Below are 26,853 nucleotides of genomic sequence, written 5' to 3' on the forward strand. Positions count from 1 at the left end.
ACTCAGTGAACTTTATAGCTGAGTGAGGATTTGAACCTAGGTCTCCCTAGTCCAAAACTCTGCCTGCTGCAGGCCACTGCACTGTACACTGCACGAGTCCTCTCAGAAGGCAAGAATGATTCCTGCAAAAAGATCAGGAATGGATTCCCTAGTAGACATTTTTGAGTGTACATGGGCCTTCTGTGTTAATTGCAAAAAGAAATGTCCCTTAAGCCATCAGAAGTCTGGGAGACACAGCTCTTGCTAGTGGGAGACTTAAAATACCCAAAATGCCACTAAAGCCACATGAACAAACATTTCTTCTACCTGACAGTCCTGTGATTGGAGAAAGGCTTTTCTTTCTTTCTCCAACCATTTTCAAGACAAAGAGCTCAAAATAATAACCTTTGTGCTTCATTTTGAACTAAAAGCATCTTCTTCTAGCACCCTACAGAGATGATTTATTCATGGAACGGCATAATAGGTAAGAGTAAAAATAGTTGAGGTGCCCTTTTGGCTTCAGTAAAAAAATAAAAATCAAATTAAATTGCATTTAAAAATAACTACTTTGACATTTAGTTTAGATAAATACTTTACCCTTCCCTGGCACCAGTCCTTCAGTTTAACTGAAACATATGCTGCTTCCATTTACATTATCTCTCCATCAAAGCAGTTCACATCTCCACTTTTAGAAATTATACAAACCACAGAGACATTTGAAGAGCCTGCTTCTTCCATAATGCACAGACTTTAATATTTTGCCACTTCTATTACTGCCTTTTAAAAAATGGCATTTCCAGCAATTTAGTGACTATGCTGGTTGCAGCAATCAAGATTTGGTTTGGTTTGGGCTGTGTTACTTTTAATGTGAAAGTACTTTAAGCTTTTGTATCCCACAGTATTATATTTTTCTGGTTCTGGAAGGTCAGGATTCTAGTTTGAATTCCAAATTGCAGAATTCCAGCTTGAACTGGTGGTAAGTTACCCAGTATTTTACCAAAGGTTGCCATGGACTAACACGCATGTGGCAACCTACAGGCCGCACACAATCATAAGGAAACCTGCAGCCTCTGTGGGTGCCTTACTACTCACCAACATTCCTTCCATTAGTGAATTTTGATGCCTCCCCAGTGGGTTTGTGCCGAAGCCCACCCACCTCCCTCCCCGTATAAATCATGCTCCTTACCACCTGCCAAAGTGGAGTTTGGTGGTCTTGGGGCAGTGGGGAAAGAATGTGAGATTAGAGATGGCAAGCCATTCATCTAGGACTACTGAGACCAATTGGTGCTTATTATATTTTAAAATTAGTTATTATTTGAAAAATAGATACTAGAGTGCAGTAGGAACAATTAACACTGTGAGGGAGCTTTTAACGGGAGCAGCATAGGGCATCAATATTCCATATATTTGCCCTGGTTATTTAAAAAAAATGTAATATGTACTATTTGCAAACAGCCAAACTAAGCAACATATTGTTAAGAATTTCGGCAAATCATTGAAGATAATAATGCCATGGGACTATGTTGGTTTTTCCAAATGACATGTAACCTGCCTTTCACCATGCAACTTCTTTTTTAAATGGCCCACACTTTATTAATTTTTGACCAGGCTGTTTAACAACAGATATCTGTTTATATTGCATGGCATCTGGCAGGACTGACTATTCTGGTTGTATTTTTTTTTTATTTCCATAAGCAAGCACTAAGGAATTGCCTGAGAGCAAACTTTATACTTCAACATCTTTGCCTTGCAGCAAGTGATAACTTCAGAAAAGGCAAATAAATCTTCCCACTGTCCTGTCCTCATTCTCTGACTCCAGTAACTGCTCTTGTCTCACTGTAAAATTTGCCATGGCAGGTTACCTACTTGATTTGTCCACTGCACTTGAAGTGGTTGCTAAAAATAGTTATTCTCAGCCTGTTTTCTCTGTCAGTAAATGCATCCCCCACCCCACCCCTGTCATTAGGAAAATACACGAAGATCTACAAAATGAGTCGATGAGGACTGGATTCATCAGCTAGTAACCATATGGTCTCACTCTAAATATAGAGTGATGATAATCAAAAGATTATGTGATGGGAGTCATTGCCTTAAAAATAAAGATAAAATACAATAAAAATAAAACACAACCACAAATAATCCTTACATCATTTTTGTCATCTTTATTTTGTTATATTATGATATTACCAAAGACTTTTCTTAACTGGGTGGTATCCTTGACAGTTTTATACTGTGTTTTTAACAATGAAATCTTATCTGATATACTTGAATTTTAAATTTTATGATTGACCTGGCGGCCATTGTATGTTCACATGCACCATTTTAATTAGATAGTTCGTTTTTGCCAGCCACTTGGGATATTTTCTAGTAGAAAGATGGGTTATAAACAATTGTAAAGGACCCCTGGATGGTTAAGTCCAGTCAAATTTGACTGTTGGGTGCGGTGCGCATCCCCATATCCAAAATCCAGTGATTTAGCACCTCTACTAGGTGAACCAGAGGGTGCCATATAATGAGGTATGGGGGAAAGAGAAAGCTTCCTGCTCCATAATTGTATGAGGTTCTTGTACACAAAAAGGTCCGAAAAGGGTACAAGGTAGGGAGCAGAGATCGTTTGGGGAACAATTGAACATTTCACTAGTCCTAAAAGCTGCTTCATTTGTTATAATTTTTTTACACAGAAGAACCTTCTGTGTAGGAAATAATATAGGAAATATAAAGACAAAAACATTTCTGTTTCCATATAGTGTGCATGCATTAGGGAGCCATGGCAATTTGTGGTTTCCTAGCACTTATATACACATGTGCAATGTGCAATATTAATCTATGAAACTGCTGGGGCAAGTTGTCCAGATATTTGGGTTGCAGCATCACCAGTATCGGGATGATACTCGACTCTACTTCTTGTTTCCATCTTCTGATTCCAGAGAGGGGAGGCTAATAAAATCCAAAACCAGTGTTTGGAGGTAGTTCTGGAATGGATGAGAGTCCGAAAACTGAGCTTGCAGCCAGGTAAAAGAGCAGTAGTGTAGCAGATTGTTTCATCATCATCATCATCATAAATTTTTATTTGTACCCAGCCCTCCCCGGCTGGAGCCGGGTTCAGAGCAGCTAACATCATATAAATAATATAATATCTATCAATTATCTATAGTTGTTGCTAGGTAGGATTATACTCCCTCTGAAGGACCAATTGCACAAACGTGTTTTCCTGGATCCGGTGCTAACTGGAGAAGCTCAGTTGGTGGCAGTTTTACCAATTTAGGCTGGTATGCGAGGTGCAACTGTATCTGGAGAGGCCAAACCCTTCCTCAGTTATACAGATTGGACCACTGCAATGAACTGCACATGGGGCCACATTTTAAAATGGTTAAGAAAATTCAGCAGATCCAGTTTCAGCTGCCTGAGTTCTGTTGGGACCTAAACAGTCACAGCATGTGGCACCATTACTGTACCAGCTATACTGATTAAATTGTAGCATTTCCATGCTTTAATAAAAGTGCTGGTTATGTTTTTTGAAGCTTTACATGTTTTGGGTCAAAGCTATTTAAAGAACAGAATCAATATGCCAGCAGTCTGAGGTCAACAATGGAGACTCTTCTGATTTGCCTACCACCAGAGGGTACAAGTCACAGGGCATTTTCCGTGGTAGCCCCCCAGCTATGGAACTCATTGTTAATTGGGTTCTTTCAGACTGCAATACTGCAGACTTTCCAGAAACATTAGGAGACTTGTTCCCCCCCCCTTTTTTTTGGTAGACTTTTTCTTGAAGGAAAACTAATTTGGAGGGATTATTTTCTGCTGTTGGGATTGCCTCTATCTCAGTAACTTTGCATTGGCTGCATCTTTTACTAATTGTTGGTTTTTATTATTTTATCCATTAGTATTTTTTGTGTGTGATTTGAATGTTTCATATATTATTGTTATTTGCTTGTTTAACTTTACGTTCTTGTTTGCCACTTTGTGAGAAATGATCTAAAAGGCAGAATATAAATTTTAAAAGTAATAAATACAAAAATATTACACTCTCACATATGTCCTACACTGAAGGCACTTCTGTCAGGGAAAGCTTTGTATAGTGCAAGGCAAGGAAGCCTTTCAAAATGAATGATGATTCTAAAGTATTATTCAAAGTTTTCAGGAGCACTTTTTAATGGGATAATCTTTAACACTTGTAATTCATAAAGTAATAAACAGCAGCTGAGATTGATTAATAGTCAAAGCAAAGTTGAGGCATGTAATCAATCTCAACAATTGTTTATTGAAAATACTTTTCGAAGTGACAGAAACTGTTGGTTTTTCATAGTAAACTATAAGATTGAAAGTGTGGGTTGTTTATTTCCATTGGCAGGGTTCAGAACTCTGTTGTCTTTTGGGGACTTCTTGGTTGGCTCAGATTGTATATTATCAGGAGTCACCTTTCTAGATCCAGCATTTATAGCAGGGCAATACCTTTATTAACTTCAATCAAAATGACACAAAATTGTGAGCAAACTTTTGAGTTCTTAGATGTTAAGTGAAACATCCAAGGGGAATAAAAAAGGTGCAAAGGCCTATCTAATCCAGTATCCTGTTTTAGCAACCAACCACATACCCTTGGCTCAGACCTCATCAGTGTATTTCTGTTTTTTTTTTTTTAAATAATGTTTATTAAAATTTTCAAAAATACAGAAAGTAAAAAGTTAAAATACATTCAGAACCTTATTTTCATATAACCACTTTCTGGGACTCCCCCCTTCCCCCACCCCTATCATATTCCTGTTTCATATTGTTGGCTCCACAAGCTCTCAATTCTGATTAAAAACTTAATTTGTTTAGACCATTGTTCGAATTTAAAATTTCTACACTCCTCATCAATACCCTTAATAAAAAGCCAAAAATTTCTTTCCCAGGGTCCACCCCATTTTTATTCCACAATTTCCCTTTTTTCTGTAATAATAAAGACACCCCACATAATAGAAATATCAGAAATAAGAAATAAAAGGTATAATAGATGAAACAAAACCAATTCAAAAAAAAGAAATTGACAAGCCTTTGGATTTTAGTTCTCCCCCTCTGTCCCCGGTTTAATTTCCCCCTGACCACCAAACCATGTTATCCGCCTGGAATTCTTACAATCCATAAATCGCCTATTTTCCCCCAACTCCTTGCTGGTTTTTTTTTTTATTTATTTTTTTCCTTTCATAATTATTTTTTAAAACACTTAGCTTCAGATCTTTAATAAAGCTCCCCCCATTGTTCTTTCCAAATTGTAGTCCAGTTTCCTCTTGTTCCGCTGCTGAAACGTTCTAATTCAGAAGCTTAGTAAGTCTGCAGGGATTATTTATTATTCAGGAACAAAAACTTGCGTTCAGTCCCTTCCTTTCTTCAATAGAAAATTCTATTGTCTCCTTTAGTTGTACACCCTGTAGACAAAATATTATTTCCGTTTTGCAGCTTTCCCAGAAGATAACCAGTTCTGTAAAATTCCAATGGTATTTTTCCACTTACGACCATCTTTGTAATGTCCCGAAACTCCTCTAGGGGGATTGTTGTAACTTTGTTTTCTCTAGTCCAAAAGTCCGATTGTTATCCATGTTTTCGCCATTTTGTATCCAAGTTTTAAAAAGTTGTAGCAAATTGTAACAAATTTAGCCAGCAAAGTTCTCATATTAAAATCCTCTCTGCTTTCCGACTTTGACAGCTACTTTGACAGCTGTCAAAATCTCCGACTCTTTTCACCAGGCTCTCTCTTCAATCACCCCGGTTCCCAGGGGGGGGGGTTACGTTTCTTCTCCCTCAATTCGTCCTCCAGCACAGTTCTTATAATTTCCCATCGTGGAATTCTTAGTTTTTATCAGCAATACAAATCTTTTTGGACCTTGGTTTCCCCGTCCTTGTCTTAGAAGGTTTACAATAGGGGGGGGGACTGACTTCCTTTTTGGATCCCCCCCCGCTCGTGTCCAAATCGAAAGGAAATTCTTTTTTTTTCCTCCTTTTAAACCCAGTTTCCAAATTACTCACGGGTTGTTGTTAAAAAGTCCGAATTTTCAATGGAAGAAGTCAGCGCTCTCCGCCGGATGGCATGCGGCTGCGCTCGGCAGGGATAGCAGAGGACTCAAAGCACCACGCTTCTCCCCGGCACCCGATCCGTAGCCTTTAAAAAGGCTCCTTCACGAGTCGGGAGGGCGCTGACGGTGCCAGCCGAGTCTCCATGTCCACGGCCCTCGTGGCCGTGGTTTTTAAGGGTCCCCGCATCGCCGGTGCGGTAGGACCCAGCCCCTGCCGAGCAGGCTCCCTCCGGAGCTCGGAGGGAGTCCGCCATTCGGCGATGGCGCCAACCCGGAAGTGCTCATCAGTGTATTTCTGAAGATGTTTGCCCCCGTGAACATCATTTTACATTTACCTATATGTAGGTGTCGTTAGTAGCAGACCACATGGACTGCATGCAAAAGCTTCCAGGTTCAATCCCTGGCATCTTCAGGTAAGGCTAGAAAGACTGCTGTCTGAAACTCAAGGGAGCTTCCGCCAGTCAATACTGAGCTAGATATGGTCTGACAATATAACTCATGTTCTTATGTTATCATTTCAGACCTTAATCTGGGGAATTTTTCTCCTTTTGAACTCGGTAGTGAAGCTGAAGGTATTGTTCTTTGGATGAAGCCAGAGTTAGCTCAGATAGCTTTTGCAACATCATAATGCTGCTTATATAGGTGCGGGATTTTTGTTCTCTGTGGGCATCAGCAGAACACGCATAAGCCCGCCCCACCCTGTTACACCCCATTTTGCCCCCTTTCTGCCCTCCTCTGGTTTCAAAATGACCCACCCATCGGTGGTTGCATATCAGTTGAATACACACAAAATGGTTGCCACCTGTACTAAGAATTATTATCTAGACCAGTGGTTCCCAATTGGTGATTCGCGGACGCCAGGGGGTCCGTGACACCATTCACATTAAAAATTCCACAGAGATATCAAAATTTTCAAAAGTAGGGGGTCCATGAATTGTCTTTTGAAAAACGGGGTCCGCAGTACTTAGCTAATTGGGAACCACTAGTATAGATCTTATTTCACTCAAGGAGATTTTCAGAGCCAACTGATATTTTGTGTTATTGGGTAAACTACAGAATTTTGCAAAATCTATGGTGATTTTGAAAACAATCAGCCTTAAATATACAGTGGTACCTCGGGTTAAGTACTTAATTCATTCTGGAGGTCCGTTCTTAACCTGAAACTGTTCTTAACCTGAAGCACCACTTTAGCTAATGGGGCCTCCTGCTGCTGCCGCACCGCCGGAGCACGATTTCTCTTTCTCATCCTGAAGCAAAGTACTTAACCTGAGGTACTATTTCTGGGTTAATGGAGTCTGTAACCTGAAGCGTATGTAACCCGAGGTACCACTGTAGTACAGTTTTTAATGGCATGAACCTTACACAGATCTAACTGTAGACAATAAATTGTGTGTAATCACATGGAGAGTATTTTCATGGACATCAAAATATAAATCCAGCCAATTCAATGAGGCCTGCGTGAACATTGTGATGCAGAGGGTAAATTTATGCAGATGCACATGTGTATCTACATTAGCTGGGACACTACTTCTTTTTTTTATAATTTTTATTAACAAACCAATCAATCACATTAGTTCCAAATTACAGAGCCAAATTTTAATTTATTTTTTTAATAACTTTTATTTTGCTTTAAACAGGTACATATAAATATAGACAACCAAAATTACAAAGGAAAATTCTTTAATAGTAATGGGGGAAAAACTACAAAAAATATTGAGGTACATGACACAGAACATAGGCAACTATGGGAAAGATAAAAGAATAGAGAAAAGAAAAAGAAAAAAAAGAAAAAGAAAAAGGAAGATGAGCCAAAGCAGGAAAGCTCATCTATTGTACACTTCCGTCAAGCTCACAACAGATCATTATTCTTATCAATTAACTCTATCCGCAAATTTTAAATTTTTGTTGGGGGTACCCATGCTTTGAGCTCAGAAAGCTGGTTTCAGCTGGGGCACTACTTCTAGGCATGAGTTTTTCTTACTGGATTTGGTGGGATTGGGGCAATGATCATATACTCCCCTATCTCACACTATGCTCCTGATTTTGTATAGTGGACAAGATAAACTGTCTTTAACATAGGAATGGTAAATCATTATTAAATGCAACTTATATACTACACACTGCCCAGACCCTAAATTTCCTCCCTCATTGCCTTTGGTACAGGAACCCCAGATATGGAATAGGTTGCCCAGAGCCTTCTCTATTGTTGAGTGTTTGTTTTTTTGGTAAGTGAATAACCTTTCATTCACCCATATTTTTTCATTGTGTTTTGAGTCTGTGCTGTAAACTGTTTATACTGTCACTGCTGCAAGGTTTTTTGTTTAACTTTTTTGCTGTCTTTTACTGCTTATTGTTGATTTTCATTATCATGTTTTATAATTTTTAATATTGCCTTGTTTGTAAGCCATCCAGGGATTATTTATTTATAAATGAAAATTGTGATTCCAAATCTTTCCCACTATTTTTCAGATGTCTCCGTCAATGAATGATATAGGAACAGCCACCACAGATTTTAGTTTCTTTTTTGACTCACACCTCCATTAGCATGATGACACACTAGTTTGTAACTGTGTTGAAGCCATTGTTCAGGGTGAGTTTAAGGAGAAATTACATTTTCTAGAAAGACTTTTTCCTTTGCAGCATTCCATACAATTACAAATAAGTCCCAGATCCTAATGTATGTTACTTGGTTTGATGACACATCCTAATGTAGCCTGTTCCAGATATAGTAGATGGATGAAGAAAGTATGTGTATTTGAAGAAGGAACCTTTTTTATAAATTAAAAGAATGAGGTGCAAGGTATTTCAACCATTAAGACATGGCAAATAAAAATTACAAAGGGAAATAAAGTAGTGGAATAAAAATTAACTCTTGAACTTGACAACCTAGAGAATGGGGAGAATAAAAATAATGTGCATATGAAAAGAGTTAGAGAAGGAGCCAAGAAAGCTTAGTAACTTTTATACAAAAGTGGCTCAAAGAAATGTTAGATTATGATAATCATAGGGAAAAGGTTCATGCTCATTATTTTGCCAGCATCATGGAACTAGATCCAGAGGTTTTGACTGGATACTATATAGGTAAAGGAAAGGTTCTGGGGAGAAAGCCAGAGAGAACAATTAATTGTCCATTATGTGTCAGGAAATGACTTTTGGAAATATTTTTGCCTTTTGATTCTTAAACCAAGAGGGGGACCAGAGAACAATGGAGCACCAAGAAAAATTAGTTCATTGCAGATGGAGTTTGATTTCCTTTGTGGTGTCTGCCTGCACAGGAAAAGAAAAAAGGAGGAATACAGATGAGAAGAATCTTAAATATACAGAAAAATATATATTATAAAACCAGAATGACATATGAAAATGATTTTTCTTATATATCAGGTTATAATCCCAATCCGAACCACCTTTACTTGGAAGAAACTCTTCATTTCTTTTAGTGGAATTTACATCCAAGTAGGTTGTTTAGGACTGAAGGCTTAGGTGCTAAAAAAGACAGAACTTTTTTAAGTGCTGAAAACAGTATTGTTGAATTGCCATTGCCCCACCATACTTTCTTCTTTCTTTTTGTCCCACCATAGTTGTTGATCAAGCTAACTTTTCGGGTTTTGTAGCGCTTCCAGGGATGGGCTGGCCAATTTCCCCCTTTGGGGTGCAGCAGAAATTTTACCTCAAAAGGGATATTGTAGAGTTGGAAGAGGTTCAGAATGATAAGGGTCTGGAGCAACTCCCCTAAGAGAAAAGGTTGCAGCATTTGGAACTTCTTAATTTTAAAGAAAAGGTGAGCAAGAGTGGCATGATAGAAGTTTATAAAATTATGCATGGCATGGAGAAAGTGGATTTCCCACAGGCACCTTGTTGGCCACTGAGAACAGGATGCTGGACTATATGGGCCTTTGGCTTGATCCATCAGGTTCTTCTTGTATCCTTATGTTTATAATTATCTCTGTGAGAGAACCAGGTGGTGGACTATATATACAATTTGCTTGATCCAGCAGGCTCTTCTTATGTTCCTATGTTTTGATTGGTTAGGATTAAAAAGGCCGGATAGTCAAGTGTAAGGGGAATAGGACCTGTGATGTGATGTTTTTCCATTTGTAGTTTCATCACTTTCTGTGTAAGGGGTTGCCTTAGACTGAGACTTGTAAGTTTTTTGTTAAGTGTTACTTTCTAGTTTTCCTCTGTCTCTCTCTATGCTCCTCCCCACTGGGTTTTATCTTGCCCAGGGCAGCCCTAAGTGACTTATAACCAACCAACCAAGCAAACAGGGAAGCAAAACCCTCCACAAATATAGTAAAACCAGAGGGGTGTGTGTTTGAAATACATTAAAAGCATGCCAACCAATTCTAAAAGGCCACAAATAGTTAAAGGCCAAAGACCTGGTTATAGAGGAAAGTTTTTCATGGAATCATAGAACTGAAGACTTGGGACTCACATGGTCATTTAGTCTGATTCCCTTCGATGCAGGAATCTTAACTAAAGCATCCATGACAGATGGCCATCCAGCCTCTGCTTTAAAACCTCCAGTGAAGAAGAGCACCACCTTCTGAGGGAGTCATTTCTGCTGCTGAATAGCTCTGGCACATAATGATATGTAACAATGGCACCAAGTGAGCCTTATTCTTATTCACTTGCTCAGTTTCTTTCTCAAGCGGATGGTTTGTGATTGCCTTACATCTTTGCATTGCAGTCTGCTGGTGCTGCTATTAAATGCAAAGTCAGTTCCTAACAAAATCTCATTCACCCATGAGTCCATGGTGGATAAAAAGGCTGACCTAGCTTGTATTACTGAAAGGTGGCTTGACGAGCTGAGGGTATAGTTTCTCCTAGTTATGCCCTCCTACTTAAGTACTCAGTTCAGTATCAGACTAGAGTCAGGAACTGGTGGCAGCAATGCAGGGTTTCTGTAGTCTCACTGTCTCTAGGCTTCTTGTCTGTTTGAGTGCAGTATGGAGTATATGTATCTTGTGTTGAGTGACCAGGACAGAATAGAAATTCTGCTGGTGAATCACCTGACAGAGGCGGTATTGGATATGGTGTTGAAGATTCCCAGGATGGTTGTTCTGGGCTGGGGGAAACCTAGTTTTCATGCTAAGGTCACCAGCTCCTTGATGGCTCTGGTCTTTATGGGTGCCATTACAATCCTGAGCTATTCCAACATGTCTTTAGCCCAACACATAAAGCAAGATACACCTGATAGTTGTTTCTTGGCTACACAGGAAGATAGTAATCTGAAAATGGGGGATTTTGCATTATTATGATTGAACCACTTCCGGTTGAAATCTAGACTTGCATTTCCCCTCTGAATGCATGGGAGGTCTATTAATGTAATTCACACTCAGATGCTTATGGACACTGATGGACTCCAAAGGGCTTTTTGGGATCTTCTGGTGAGCATGACAGGCACACTTGCCTTAGGTCTTTACATGTATGAAATAAATGTCAGTAAGGTCATAATGGAACCTCTTTATAAATGCCTCAGCTTTTATATGTTTTGGAATCTGACGGTGGAAGAAAAGCAAATACAAAGAAATACAAAGCAAGGGGCCCGGAAATGACCATTGCTAAAAGGAGTTGTTTGGGGAGAAAATTCAAAACAAAGTGAGCTTGATTAATTTTCTGCATTACTTAGACTAAAAGCTGGTCAAAACAGGGCAGGAAAATCTTGTACAGCACAATTTTACTAAGAAGTCCTACTGAGCTCAGTGGAATTTGCAATGTAACCCTATTCATTGTCTGCTTATAAGAATGTAAACTGAGTCCTGCTGGATTAAACCAAAACCCTACCTACTCCAGCACAATCTAGAACCAAAACCCTGTCTAGAAGCACAGGTTCTGCAATAAATGCCCATCTGGAAGTACCCTTTTTCTTTTAGCAAGCCCACTAATGATCTAGAGCCCTTGTCAGATCTGCAGCTGCTGCTATAATATAATAGAATATAATCTGTAGATCAACATGGTTTCAGAGATTTAGGGCGTGGATTAGATTTTTTGGGGAGGTTCCTTCCATCGCTGCAATTCTATTATTTAGGCTGAGTGACAGGGCTGCTGACATAAATATATATACATGAAGCAATAATGTAACATATAAACCTTAGAGACTACATACAGGTAGAAAAAGTAGTCATGATGTTACATATAAGGGTGTTGCAGTTACAGTGAGTGAGCAAGGAAGAAAAACAAACTATTGCAATTAAGATGGGGCTAAAGTCTGTTGCGCCGGGCAAGGCATCGCTGTGGAAACCCCTAGTGAACTGATATAAGGCGTGGGCACAGAGCTGACTTTGTAACACGATGCAGGGCAGAGTAACGATCCTGCCAGAGAACACTTCAGCAGAACCAGCGGCAATGTGGTGCCTATTTAAAGGTAAAGGTAAAGGGACCCCTGACCATCAGGTCCTATTTAGGTCTTTTAGGCCTATTTAAACTTGAGCGCTAATAAATGACTTCCCACCTAGCACAGTTAGCATGGACGAATACTACGATGTCGTTTTTGCGGCAGAATAGCCCCGCCTTTCCCGCCTGCTCGCCCGCCAACATTTCGGGACAGGTTGCCGTATTAAAAAAACAACAACGCGGAAGTAGCTCGAGAGGGGATAAGGGCAAAGGCTTCGGCCGCTGCTACAGAGCATGCGCCGTTCTTTTGAGCATGCCCAGTACCGACGACGGAGGCGCCCGCTGGCCGCTCTTACGGTGCACCGGCTGCGACGTGAGCAGAAAAAGCAGCAGCGGCTGACGCGGCGACCGTCCTTTCCCCGCAGGTTCTCGGATACATTTCTTCCTTTCAATAGCTTGGAGGACACGGGGAGCCCAAGGTGTGGAGGGTCGGAGGAAGGGGGCAGCTAAGTAGGGTTTCTGCGCGCGCGCGCGTGTGGTTGCTATGGTGACCGAGGCTACCTGGTCGGTTCCCAGGGAACAGGATGCCGCCTGGAGCAGGAACTGCTAAGGACTTCCTGGCCTGTCTGCCTAGATTCTCCCTCTATATACCTCCGTCCGTCCGTCTGCCTGTCTGTGTGAGTTACTGGACTTTTCCTGGGCTGCCAACCCTCTTGGCGGATGGCATCAGGGGTGCCGCCCCTGCACTCAAGCCTTGAATTGGGAGTGAGGTTTGGTGGTGGTGGTTAAAAATGCATCTGTTCCTAGAAGATACTGAAAGTGAAATAGGTAAATATGTAGAAAATGAAGCCTTAAAGACAAGAAGAACCACGCTGGTACCAACTTGGTTCTCTCTAGAACCAGCTTGTTGCGTGAATTGTTGTGAATAGCAAATACATAAATGTCCTACATTTTGCCTGTGCAAAAATATAATATGCATAAGGCTGCTGTGTCGGTGAGAAACATAGGAGTAATTGTGAACCCAGCTATTTAAATCATGTGATATTTCTTTCAGCTGAGTTCCTGTTATAACTATATTGAAGTTATCCCACACTGCCTAGCCTGTGTGTATATGGCTGCTTCTGCTCAGGAAGTGTGTGTGTGTGTAAGGCTGGGGTGGTGGTTGTGAAAAGCCCCAGCTAGTAAATTCATTTAAATTCATTTAAAACAACTGTGGTGGGGAAGTTGTGCCAGCTGCACTGATGCTTCTGATTCCTTTGAAGTATCAATGATTGGTTCAGGAATAATCTGAATATCTCAAGTTACACCAGGCCTGAAAACTGTTATTTAAAAGAGTTTGGAAAACTGTGACAAATGAAGTCAAAAGGATGACCTTATAATTTTTTTGTAGTCTGGCTATCTTAAATTGGTCCCTAACTTATTGTGAACTTAGGCAACTGAGTGCCTGTTCATTTAGCTTGGGTAACCAAATTTAAAAAAAATGCATATAGAAGTCTGTAATAATCTAAAACACACACTCCAAATACAGTGCAACAAGCACATGTTTGCTTTCAGGATATAGTAATGCAAGGGTATCAATTTGCAAAGGAAGGAGGAGGAGAAATGGGCATGCTCAATAGCAGTTTATAGTTATTTATTAACTTATTTGTTTAAAACCATTTATATCCCTCACTCCCTAAGGGTATTAGAGTGACATAACTAAAACACTAAAATATATAAAAAGTAAGTATTCTGGAGGGTGGGAAGATTACAATTGGGTGGTGGTGTATGCTTTTAGAGTTAAAATAAACTCCCTTTCTTGGACTATACTGGTATATTTCAGAATGAAAGAAAGGGGAAAGGGACACGCCTAACATTTTCCAGCATCCTCACCCCTGCTATTAAAAAAAGAGAGCTGAGAATAAATCAAGGCAGGCAGGCAGCCCTAAACCTAAATCCTCGAGTGCTATGCAGTGGTACCTTGGGTTACATACGCTTCAGGTTACACACGCCGCTAACCCAGAAATAGTGCTTCAGGTTAAGAACTTTGCTTCAGGATAAGAACAGAAACCGGGCTCCGGCAGCGGGAGGCCCCATTAGTTAAAGTGGTGCTTCAGGTTAAGAACAGTTTGAGGTTAAGAATGGACCTCCGGAACGAATTAAGTACTTAACCCGAGGTACCACTGTATAGACAGCGATAGCCAGAGGTGTCCTTGGTGTCGGTAAGGTTGGCCCTGCCAAGGGCCCAGGTCAAGGGGGGGGGGCGTATAAATCACACCCTTCCACTCTGACTCCATCATAGCAGGCCTGTAGGGCCTCCTCTCTGGCCAGCTGGCAGCACTATTAGCTTCTTGCCTGGGGTGCAAGGGGGCCTAAGTATGCCTCTGGCAATGGCCTTAGCGGGGCTTGAACAGAAGAAAAACAAATTTCCTCCTTCCTCTCCTGAATTCCCTTCCTGAGACCTGATCAGCATGATTCTTTGTGAGTTTTTAATCTTTTCAAATCACTGGGGGGAAAGCAGCTCTAATGTGCTGCTAACTTTTATTTTTCTTCTCAGAATTCAGATTAGTCTTTATTTCAAAGACATGATGGTTCTTCCAGTGTAGGAATGCCATTCAGATTAAGGGTACAGTGGTGCCCCGCAAAACGAATGCCTCGCAAGACGGAAAACCCGCTAGACGAAAGGGTTTTCCGTTTTCAATGCGCTTCGCAGGACGAATTTCCCTATGGGCTTGCTTCGCAAGACGAAAATGTCTTGCGAGTCTTGCAATTTTTTTTCCGCTCCCCCCCCCTTTTTCTAAGCCGCTAAGCCTTTAATAGCCTTTTGGCAGCTAAGCCGCTAAGCCTTTAATAGCCGCTAAACCGCTAATAGCGCTAATCCGCTAAGCCGCTAATAGGGTTGCTTCGCAAGACGAAAAAACCGCTAGACGAAGATACTCGCGGAACGGATTAATTTCGTCTTGCGAGGCACCACTGTATGTGGCTCCTTCATTATTCAAATATAACATAAAACACAAATACTGAAGGAGCATGTTTTTAATAATGTGTGTTTTATTATTTTTGAGGGAATTATGCCATATCCTAAGAATAAATCATAACTTTTTCATTATGAGCAGAGTTGGTCAAAATGTGGTAAGTGAGGAGACAGGATTTTTTTAAAAATAAAAGTCTGTTTGCAGGCTTGACTATGGCTCTGCAATCAACGCCTCCATCATAAATGTACTTGTAAGGCAGACAATTTAAGATCGAAAGGAGATTTGATTGAAACTTAATTAGAACCTGTCATGGGCTATGCTTCTGCTGCAGTACAGAATGTATTCATGTCTCCCAGGTTGCCAGTTACTTAATTAAAAGAGAGCAAATATTAAAATCCAATAAATGGTATATCTCTAGAGCAAAATGTAAGGATTTTAAAGTAGAAGGAAATGACTCATTCTTCAAAGACTGAGACCAGCGACATAGGAATTGTTAAGGTGTTCTAAAACTTCACAGTGCAACAGGGAGTATAATAGAAATTGAAACTGAAAGATTTTGTTTCTGTTTATATTCCTGTCACAAATTTAATTTATCATTTGATTATAGCACTTAAATTAAAATATAACCTACTGTTAGTACTTACAAGCCAAAATCATGACTCCATCTTGGAGTTTGTGATAGAAGAGAAGAAACAAAAAAGAAACAAAAACAAAAACAACTCACAAAATATATACGTATCTGATGCAATTTTCCAGATTAGAAAATTGGTTTGTTTGTTAATCTACTCTAAAAATTTGTATAGTTCACTCATCATTTTAAGTCTCATGACTTCCTCAAAGGAACCCTGGGTATTGTAGTTTGGTGAGATAGCTAACAATTAATGGAAGTATCTGACCAAACTGTGGGAGACAGTGGAAGACAGGAGTGCCTGGCGTGCTCTGGTCCATGGGGTCACGAAGAGTCGGACATGACTAAACAACAACAATGGAAGTATGTGAAGTTTACTATCCACATCAAATGACAGTATGGATGAGCCCAAAGCCAAACCATAGCTTAGCCCCAGATAGCACAGCAGCAGCAGAATTGGATAAGGAGTACAGCAGCCGTGATCTTCACTTCAGGAGCCCACATGCTGAGCCATGGTTGATGTGTGAACTGGGTTACCATATACTGAATTGTATTTTCACATACATACATACATACATACATCTAACCGTTATAGAAAAGTCTGTATAACTACTGAAATAATAACTTAACACTTAAAAACTTAAAAGACTTAAAACTTTGTTGGCACAGCCTATGGTTCTGAAAAGTCTGGCAGGAAGTTCTTCCTGCCAATAAATCCTTCCAGCTTGCTCAGCGTTCAATGAATGTGTAGTTTCCCAGCTGCATTTTCCGCATGTTGAATTTCAGAGGCCAGTTGGCATACCTAAGAGCAGTTGTTTTCAGCCTATTCTGTTGAAGGTTTCTCAGAAACTTTTAAAATGATTTTTAAGTGAGAAAAGCCGCAATAGCAGATCAACCTGTTTGAGAAACCCACATTCGCCTGCCAGTCATCCAGTGTACATTAAACAAGTACAGAGAAATCAAGTGTGTATATGCATGTGTGAAGTAGGTCCCAGTCACTGTTCTGTAAGAAGCTTTGATCCCTTGAAAGAATGTAATAATGGCTGTGGAGTTTGTGCTTAAAAAGAAGTGGTTTGAAAAGAAGCACATTATACAAACTTAAGTCCTGAGAAGTTTTTACTAGAAGTCAAACTGCCATGCCTTTTTATGCAGAGGAGGCAACAAATTAACAATAAATATTCTGGTTAGATTTTTGTTGGTTATCTACAAAGAAATTGACTTGGCATGTTGCCTTAAGCTGCATAAATGTGGAAGAAATCTTTCATTGAGATATGGACTATCTAGAGCTTGCATTTTTTAAGTTGATGATCTGTCTTGTGTAGGATTTTAGTGTTTGTTCTTTTTGGCTGTAGTTTCGGTTTACATTTTCTATTAGAACAATCCCTAGATAGCACTGATAACTTGCCTTGTTTGCTTTGACAGTAAATGTTTTCTTTTTATCATTCAGATCCTGCTGTGATATCATCATTGTAGTATTTACCACATCTTCAGCTTGTGGGTGTTTATATGGTTATTTAATGAAGTTTTCTATGGAGTCAGGAAACTGTTGTGTTTGGCCCTGAAAGTGCATAGCAGTGAATCCTTTGGTGAGTATCTTTTGTGCATATGTTTGTGTGACTTCCTTCCCACTGGTAAGTGATGTTCTGTGCTCACTGTACTTCTCCATTGTTTCTTTGCCATTAATAATAAAGCAGCAGGATAATCATCATTGGCACTTCAGTACTGCAAGGAAGCTTGAGTTATCTGAGAGTGCTTTTCTCTCCCAGGTTCCAAAAGTTGCATCTCTGAATGGGCTAATCCACATAATAATAATAATAATAATAATAATTTTTTTTTTATACCCCGCCCTCCCCAGCCATGGCCGGGCTCAGAGCGGCTTACAAGCAATAATAAAAACAAGTTGAATGATTACAACTTAAAAACAAAATTAAAATGCAACATTAAAATACTGAAATATTAAAATATTAAAATTTAGCCTCATCGCAGGAGGAGAAGGAAAGGAAAAAAGAAAGAGAGGGAGGGAATCAAATTGGCTCCAACCCAAAGGCCAGGCGGAACAACTCTGTCTTACAGGCCCTGCGGAAAGAAATCAGATCCTTCAGGGCCCTGGTCTCATGAGGCAGAGCGTTCCACCAGGCCGGAGCCAGAGTTGAAAAGGCCCTGGCTCTGGTTGTAGCCAATCTAACTTCCTTAGGGCCCGGAACCACTAGGGTGTTGCTATTTATGGACCTTGAGGCTCTCCGTGGGGCATACCGGGAGAGGCGGTCCCGTAGGTACGAGGGTCCTAGGCCGTGAAGGGCTTTAAAGGTCAAAAGCAGCACCTTAAATCTGACCCTGTACTCTACCGGGAGCCAGTGCAGTTTGAAAAGCACTGGGTGAATACATGGCAGAGACCCCGTGAGGAGCCTCGTTGCAGCATTCTGCACCCTCTGGAGTTTCTGGGTCAGCTTCAAGGGCAGCCCCGCGTAGAGCGAATTACAGTAGTCAAGCCTGGAGATGACCGTCGCATGGATCACTGTGGCCAGGTTGGGGCGGGAAAGGTAAGGGACGAACTGCTTGATGCAGCGACATAGGCTCCAAAGTTGTGGGAAAGTGGGATTACAACCACCTGGCCCATCAGCTGAGTGTGTCTGGCCTGCCTTTGTCCCCCAGTAATGCAGCTACCACATGCATAATGCAGGTAGAAGTTGTAAAATGTAAAGTTATAAATTGTATACTGATGGAAGTTAGAAAATCACACAGGAGATACTCTGACATAGTTCAGATGGAATATCCAGGACACTTTCCAAAATGGCCTTAAATGTATGTTGGAAGTCCTCCAGGAGACCATAGAGTTTAAATACTGCTCTTCTACTCTGTTAAAACAACCCCACACACATGCATACCAGTAGCTCCCAATAACACCCCAAGGGGATTTTTCAAATTTGGTTTATTCAGGATTTTTTGCTGAACAAGATGTTCAGTAAGCCTTACTACAGAAATGCACTGAAAAAACAAAAAATATCCAGCTTGTCATCCTATATAAACAATACACCGTAGACAAAATGCCCTCTTCAACATCACATAAGTATTACCTTCGTGTGTATTAAGCTCATCTTACATCTTACCATGGGCCGCATATAACACTGCAAATAAATATTTTAGATTCTGAAAGCAGTAATTTATTATTGTTAAGGCATTTATTTAAAGCAGCCATATCTGATGGGCAAGGCTATGCTGTGCATAGGTTCTGTGAATTTAGAGATTGTCTGAAATAATGTTTTACAGTGGTACCTCGGATTAAGAACTTAATTCGTTCCGGAGGTCCGTTTTTAACCTGAAGCACCACTTTAGCCTATGGGGCCTCCCGCTGCTGCCGTGCCACTGGAGCACAATTTCTGTTCGCATCCTGAAGCAAAGTTCTTAACCCGAGGTAATATTTCTGGGTTAGCAGAGTCTGTAACCTGAAGCGTATGTAACCTGAAGCATATGTAACCTGAAGCATATGTAACCCGAGGTACCACTGTATTTCGTAATGGTCTTGATGCCTTAAGGGTGCATTTGCACTTGCATGTGCTGCTGATTACTTTAATTGTATCAGGAAGTAACACAAATATATCAATAATAGCAGAAACAAAGCAGCACTGGAGAATCCTGCAGCAGAATAGCTTCTGCTGCCATGCAGACTAGACTGACCATGCTAATCTGTGGTGCAGACAGATGGCTGAGCAGCATGAACTAATGACCAATGCAGTGGGAAACACAGGGATTAGATGTTCATCAGAGTGTGAGCTGAACCTTGAAATACTGACATTGCAAACAAGTTTCTAGAGGTTTTATATTTCCTATCTCTTCTGCACAGTGTTGGAGTACTTACTGCAAACTCATTTCTATCAGAAAAATGAAGCCCTCAAAGAACAAAAATGTAGAATATTCAGAAGGTTTCTATAAGCCCCCATTAGCTGTCCAGAAGACCAGTGCTGAGATAATAAATGAAGCACGAAATACACTAAGGATTTTAAGAACTCAAAGACCGTTCACACCAAGGGAGGAGCAAAGGAAGCTTTTTGGATCTGCGTCTTCAAGAACACCTGAAAACAGACCACCTTCTGCTTTTAGGTATGGGGTTTTGGAGGGAATGGCTATAACCCTATATTCCATGTGAATGGGGGATAAAATATAAGTGTCTGTCACCAATATTGATTCAGGTGAATTAGAGAAGTATAAAAACGCAGGTATAAAATTCTCCATCTATTTTGGTAGGGAGTACATGCTTCCTGCTGTATGGATGTAGCTGATAAGAAGTTTGGCTAGAAATAACTGAAGTGTTTCTGACAACTTTTAAAAGGAAAAGAAGTATTCACTGTCAACCCAAAACTATTATTAGGTTTAATGTGTAGGAAGCTGAAGCACCTCTCATTTGCTTTCTGGATGTGTCATCTCCTGCTCTTGTTGATTTTGACATTCCCAAAGGAATTGCTTCTAAAAGAGAAGCACTATCACAATATGGATTGCCATTACAGCTGCTCAGTAGCCAGCATAGAGGGGACTTGGAATAAGGCAGCGTTATTCCTTGTGCCATTAAGTAGAATAGGCACCATGGCATATAACTAGCCCCTTTATTTTCTTTACATCTTCTCTAACCTGTGTTTTGTTTTGCATTCCAAAAAAGCGATTTTCAGTAAAGCAATTTGGCAGAGGTAGAATTTTCACTCCATTAGTATGCACATAGAAAGTACTTTGTGAAGAAAAACATGTTATCTACACATTTAATTAATATGTTCTGTTTTTCATTCCAGTCTTCATGCTTCCAGCTTTGAATGGGTTGAATCAAGGCCTGTCTCTTGTGCACGTCTAAGCCCACTGGACCATGTATGTATTATCTTTTAGCAGGGCTTTGTGTATTCTGTGCTCCATTAAAATTATGTGCCAAGAAAGACTGCATTTTGCAAACTTAATGCAGATTGACACTTAAGGCCACTTTCCATCACTTAAGTATTTTTCAGCTGCCTCTCTGGCTCCTTAGGAGGAACTTGCTTTTTACAATTATATTATCAGGAAAGTGAATTTGTGCCCACTACTACATTCGGTGCTTTTTCTGCAGTCTCGTGGAACTGTGGCATATCCCTAGTCCTATCCATTGGAAGTAAAATTACAAAGACTGATACTGAAGCATCCATGTCTTGCTTCACCCACCCCCCTTCTTTCCAAAACCATCTTTGGAAATGTGTGTAAATAAAATTTTGTGGAATTTCACTACAGTGGTCTGTAACAAGAATACCCTTCGGAGTATTTGTTCCTTTGTGAATTCACTTAAGACCTCAGAGTCAGCTCCTGTTATTTACCAGGAAGATTAGATGAAGTAGTAAACAGGCTGGCTTAAGTTTAGTGGAACTTCTTGCTCAGGGAAAACTATTATGAGAAGAAATTTGTCAATAAATAGATTATGGCAAAACCCATAATGTTAATAACCTCCATCTTCTGATTCTTACAAGTGCCTGTATGTTAAATTAGATCTTTTCTTGTAACAGAAGCCAAAGTTGCTGTCATCACCCAGGAATAATGAGGAGCATCATATTTCACCTCCTAAATCACCAATAGATTCAGAGGAAATTAGGAGAATCAGCAATGCTCGTGCCCGTTTGTTTAGAACCGCATCTCATGGAAACCTTCTCCCAGATAAAATACTACTTCCCAATGAGAGTAAGAATGTTTCTATTTAATCCTTTTTACCAAGCTTTTGTAAGAACTCAATTATAAAATATATTAGAATCAGCCTAACTGAACAATTGGATTTCATAGAGTCATAGAGTTTGAAGGCATCTCAAAGGTCCCCTAGTCCAACTCACTGCTGATGCAGAAAATTTTCTGCTCCAGCAGCCCTAGCTTGCAGTCCTAGGAACATAGGAAGCTGCCTTATACTGACTCAGACCACTGATCCATCTAGCTCTATATTGTTTCTCCAGGATTTCAGGCAGGGTTCTCTCCCTCCCCTTCCTGGAGATGCCAAGTGATTGAACTTGAAAACTTCCACATGCATTTCAGATGCTCTGTTTCTGAACTATGGCCCTTCTCTTAAAGTCCAGTGATTTAGTTTGCAGTTCATCCCAAGTGAAATGTCTTTTCATACATTGATGTGGATCCTAAGGGCCAAACTGTGCAAGATGCTAATGATGTGATCAGAAATAGTGTTGTTTTTAAAATGAAATGCTAGGCTGGGGGAGCTGCAGTAGTTATTGGCTTCACAGCATGGGAGGAGAGGTTTAATCTCATTAAAAGTTACACATACCCAAAACAGAAATGCTTGGGCAATTAGCATTTTGTGGAGGGGGGACCTCTAGTTACTGTGTTTGGCTGTGTTTGTGTGACTTTAATGAGATTGTGGCTGGGAGGGAAGGCTTAAATCATAGAATTGGAGAGTAGGAAGGGACCTTGAGGGTCATCTAGTCCAACTTCCTGCAATGCAGGAATATGCAGCTGTCCCATATGGGGATTGAACCTGCAACCTTGGTGTTATCAGCACCCCTCTCTAACCAACTGAGCTATTTAGAAAGCCATGCTTCCCCCTCCCCCCTTGCTGTTCTCCTGACTATTCTCACCACCACCCCATGTGCCTGGTATTTAATTTTAACAAAATCAATGTCATGAATACTATCATGCCACTATCCTCATGTGTAGTTAGTCCATAAATTAACCTTCTACAAATGGATGGGTTCCTTCCATCTATGGAAGACTTTCAGTCCAGTGGAGGAACCCACAATCAAAAGGAGGGAGGGCAGTTTTTCACCAATTGCTCCTGTAGCCCCACCACTCTGTTCCAGAGAGTCCCTGAGCCCTCCAGAGACTTTCAGTGGGTGTAAAGGGCTGCAGGGGGATGGGGACTCGCCAAAAGTCACCTTCCTCCCATTTCACCAATAGAACTAACCAAGGATCCAGACAACTGTAGTGAAGATACATCAAAATCTTCAATAGTTTCTTTCAAAAAAAATCTGATCCCCTTTTTTTGGGGGGGGGCAGGATTTAGTTGAATGTATGAAGGAAGGGTTTGGGTTGAAATGCCAGGTAGTTAGATTGGAGCACATCCATCTATATATATATATGGATACAATACAGTGGTGCCTCGCAAGACGAAATTAATCCGTTCCGCGAGTCACTTCGTCTAGTGGTTTTTTTGTCTTGCGAAGCAACCCTATTAGCGGATTAGCGCTATTAGCAGTTTAGCGGCTATTAAAGGCTTAGCGGCTTAGCGGCTAAAAGGCTATTAGCGGCTTAGAAAAGGGGGGAAGCGAAAAAAATCTCAAGACTCGCAAGACATTTTCGTCTTGCGAAGCAAGCCCATAGGGAAATTCGTCCTGCGAAGCACATCGAAAAACGGAAAACCCTTTCGTCTAGCGGGTTTTTCGTCTTGCGAGGCATTCGTCTTGCGGGGCACCACTGTATGTAGTTCTTGATTTCTATACTATCTAAGAAGGTAGAGGGGATTACTTCTCAATCAAGGGGGTGGGATTATAGAATTGTAGAGTTAGAAGGGATCCTGAGGGTCATCTAGTCCAACCTCCTTGTAGTGCAGAAATATTATTTCAGCTAAAGCATCCATGACAAAATCATATTTCCACTGCTTTGTCCTTTGGGAAGAAAGTTAGAGAGAGACTGCTTTGGGGAAACTATTAAATTTGAGTGTGCTTCTTTAACCTTATCTTATTACTGATGCTGCAGTATATAAAACATTTTCACTTAGTTTAGGAATAAAAGTTTCTATACAGTAGAAAGGTAAGAGCTCTTATGAATTAAGATGTCATTAGGAGTTCATGTGTCTTTAGAAAAAACTTTGATGGAAAGAATACCAGCCTGCATCAGTTCCTTTTATACCGATTTCTCTTATTTTAGTTAATGCCAGCTAGCAAGGACAGTTATTACAATGTGAATAATAGTATTTCAGAAGACTAGCTGTCCTTTTAAGGACATCTTTCTGTATGTTTCCTTTATAAGAACACTTTATCCATTTTGTTAAAACAGGTAAGACACTGGATTTTGAAGACCACCCTACCACGTGTGATCATTCTGGAACTAGAGATGAAAGTCAAAACCTGACTGTCCAGTTGACCTTTAAGGATAAGTGTGTTCCATTAACATATAAAGAGCATCAAAATAAGATACAAGGGGAAGAAGTATATTCACAAATGACAGACATTTCACCTTCACCTCAGTGCAGCAATCAATGGTCAGTATTTTATTTATCTTCAGGTATTTTCACACAAAACGTTTAAAAGTGGGAGCAGCTGGTGTGCTGCAGTGCTGTCATGGAGCCACGCGGCTGACATCAGCATCACTGTTGCTTACTGGGGTGGTGCAAGGGTGCAGGATGGCACAGGATGCAGAAGGGCCATGTTGGCTCCAGCAGTGCACCAACACAGCACTGGTCTCACTGCCCTTCCACCTGTCCCAGGTGGCAGTGGTATCGCTGTCAGGAGAGTGGCTTCATGGCACTACACCATTGTTAGCTGTCATGATGGTTATCACAAGAAAATGGATATATTTAAGAAGGATTAAATAAGGATTTATGGTATAGTTAAATCTGGTCCATAGCTATTGCTGAAAAATTAGCTCAAAAATTAAGATATGCCAGAGGCCAAATAAAAACATTATTTTTCAACTACATGGCAAAAAAATGATTTTACATATTAAAGATGATAACAGTGTTCAAATTCCTCTTGTAAAATATGCTACTATTTGGAATTCTTAGTAACTCTCCAGTTACTGATAGTTATAAATGAAACAAATCTTTCAAATAATGTTACCACCCAGCAGTTTGAAAGCATACCAGCGTGAGTGGATAAATAGGTACCATTGTGGTGGGAAGGTAAACAGCGTTTCCGTGTGCTCTGGCTTCCGTCATGGTGCTCCATTGCTCCAGAAGCAGTTTAGTCATGCTGGCCATGTGACCCGAAAAGCTCTCTGTGAACAAACACTGGCTCCCTTGGCCTGAAAGTGGAGATGAGCGCTGCACCCCATAGTCAAATTTGACTGGACTTAACTACCCAGGGGTCTTTTACTCAACACCAATAATAATATTACTATTTCTCCCCAGGGATTTTGAATGAAGCGACCCAAATTTGTGTATGTATGTATGTTTAATTTTCATCTTCATTAAATTTTATTGTATTTCTTTATTCCTGGTTCAATTGCCCACCCCTTAAAAAGACATTGGCTTGCTTCTCCCCTTGGCAAGTGCTTTTTAGCTTTACCTACTGGTGCAGTTAAGGAAAACTAGTTCTTAATCTATCAAAGGATCAAATGGTTTCCTCTTGCATTGGTGTTAGGAATCTTAGCACCAAACTTTGTGCTTCCTGCTGTTGTAGACAACTGTTTACAAAATTAAGGAATACTTCCTATCCCCCTTTTCCTGACAACAGCAAATCGCTGCCCCTCTCCAAATACTCTCTATGGATCTAAACATACAGGACCCAGGGTCAAAACTATCATTCTTGTCCAGGCTGTATTTTAAGCCTCTTGTACCCCTTTCTCAAAAATTGATGCTACATTTGTTTGCATTGTTTCTAGGAACATTATTTACTTTAACAATAATGACAACTAATGAAGCTTCCAAACAAAAAACAAACAAAAAAGTGGCTAGGGTATTGGATGCAGACATTCTGCTACATTCCCTAAAACATGGATTCTGAGCCCTTGTTAGATGATTGCAATGAAAAAATATACCACTATTTTCCCAGGCAATGTTTTTTTAATGTCCTTGGGACTATTAACTTTAGTGAGATGCTCATTTTGTCTCCATTCAAGTAGGTGTCATTGATACTTAATTCCCCAATGGTTATCAGCCAACAGTTCTACTTTTTGCCTTTCTTACCAGTGCATCTGCTCTGCTTAAGATTGATCAGGACTGTATGCATGCAATTGTTGCTGCAGAAGAATCTGCCAGTTCCAAGAGGCCAGGAGTAAAAAAAATGTCTAATTAATTTGTACCCAATTTCTCCTCCACCAAACGATTACCTGATTGTGCCATCTGTTGCTATGCTATCACTTTTCTAAAATAAGATGGAATTAATGCTTGTGTACACTTGAGTTTCTTACAATACGTTTCATAGTAATATTTCAGAGTAATATTATCAGCTAAAGTTTCTTTAACTCTGAGCCTGAGAAAGTACTGGTAATTTGATAACCAGTTCTAACAGTTTAGAATGTAGCTATTGGAAAACAGCTTGTGTCCTGGACGTAATCCAAGTCTGCACATTCTACGGTATATTGGAAAGACCAAACAAAAGGAAAGAGATTGAAAGGCAATGAGGAATGGGTGCAGAATGGGATGCCAAACACAGGGCACTTGAAATTTAATAGGAAAAGTTGGGGGGGGCAAGTTGGTGGAAGGAGGCAGATATAAAGGAAAGAATATACTTCGTTTTCATCCTAAGCTGATTTATGTCCCTTCATACTAAAATATTTTGTATAACGGATTTCATGGGCCGCAAAAATGTATTGAGCTTTTCCAAATTTCCTTTCATTCTGCTCATTTTGTATGGCAGCGAGGCTGGAAATTAGTTTTCGTCCCCAAGTGAATACTTGCTTGCAAAGGGTTTGCATCTACCGTTCTTCATAATTGATGAGACTATGCCTTGCACAGAGTGATAATTGTTAAATTTGCAGGTATACTCAAATAATTTGTCACTTCGCAGAATTACTGTTGCAGTTAAATTTCTTTACATTCACCTAAACTGATTTATCTCTATCGGCACATTTTCACTTTTTCTTATCCATATTACTTTTGAATGCTAGATGTTTACATTCCCTCCAGTTTTGAGGCAGATTGTTCTATTTCATTTTCGCTGTGCTTAGTGAATATGATTTGACAATGCCTAATTATGGTAGCAAAGTATGTAGGGTTAAAATCTTATGTAAGTGGATTGATGCTCTTTAA

General features: G+C 40.2%; 1 protein-coding gene across 8 annotated transcripts in view; it reads left to right on the top strand.

The window, feature by feature from the left end:
* The window catches only part of ARMC2 (armadillo repeat containing 2), an 87,830-nt gene that overhangs the window by 38,543 nt on the left and 22,434 nt on the right, over positions 1-26,853 (top strand). For 2 of the 8 annotated variants that reach the window (XM_080998811.1, XM_080998810.1), the window contains exons 4-10: positions 2,907-3,007; positions 7,436-7,508; positions 17,392-17,530; positions 19,786-20,042; positions 20,723-20,795; positions 21,455-21,634; positions 23,945-24,144. In XM_080998811.1, coding sequence (XP_080854937.1) covers positions 19,825-20,042; positions 20,723-20,795; positions 21,455-21,634; positions 23,945-24,144 — 671 coding nt within the window. In that variant the 5' untranslated portion in view covers positions 2,907-3,007; positions 7,436-7,508; positions 17,392-17,530; positions 19,786-19,824. Of the gene's footprint in view, positions 1-2,906; positions 3,008-7,435; positions 7,509-8,505; positions 8,620-12,693; positions 12,842-12,867; positions 13,040-13,072; positions 13,191-17,391; positions 17,531-18,540; positions 18,625-19,785; positions 20,043-20,722; positions 20,796-21,454; positions 21,635-23,939; positions 24,145-26,853 lie in introns of those variants that run through there. The other 6 variants (XM_080998809.1, XM_080998812.1, XM_080998814.1 and 3 more) reach the window with 6 other exon arrangements.

This window comes from Podarcis pityusensis, assembly GCF_964106645.2.
Source record: "Podarcis pityusensis genome assembly, chromosome: 3".
Classification (NCBI taxonomy): domain Eukaryota; kingdom Metazoa; phylum Chordata; class Lepidosauria; order Squamata; family Lacertidae; genus Podarcis; species Podarcis pityusensis.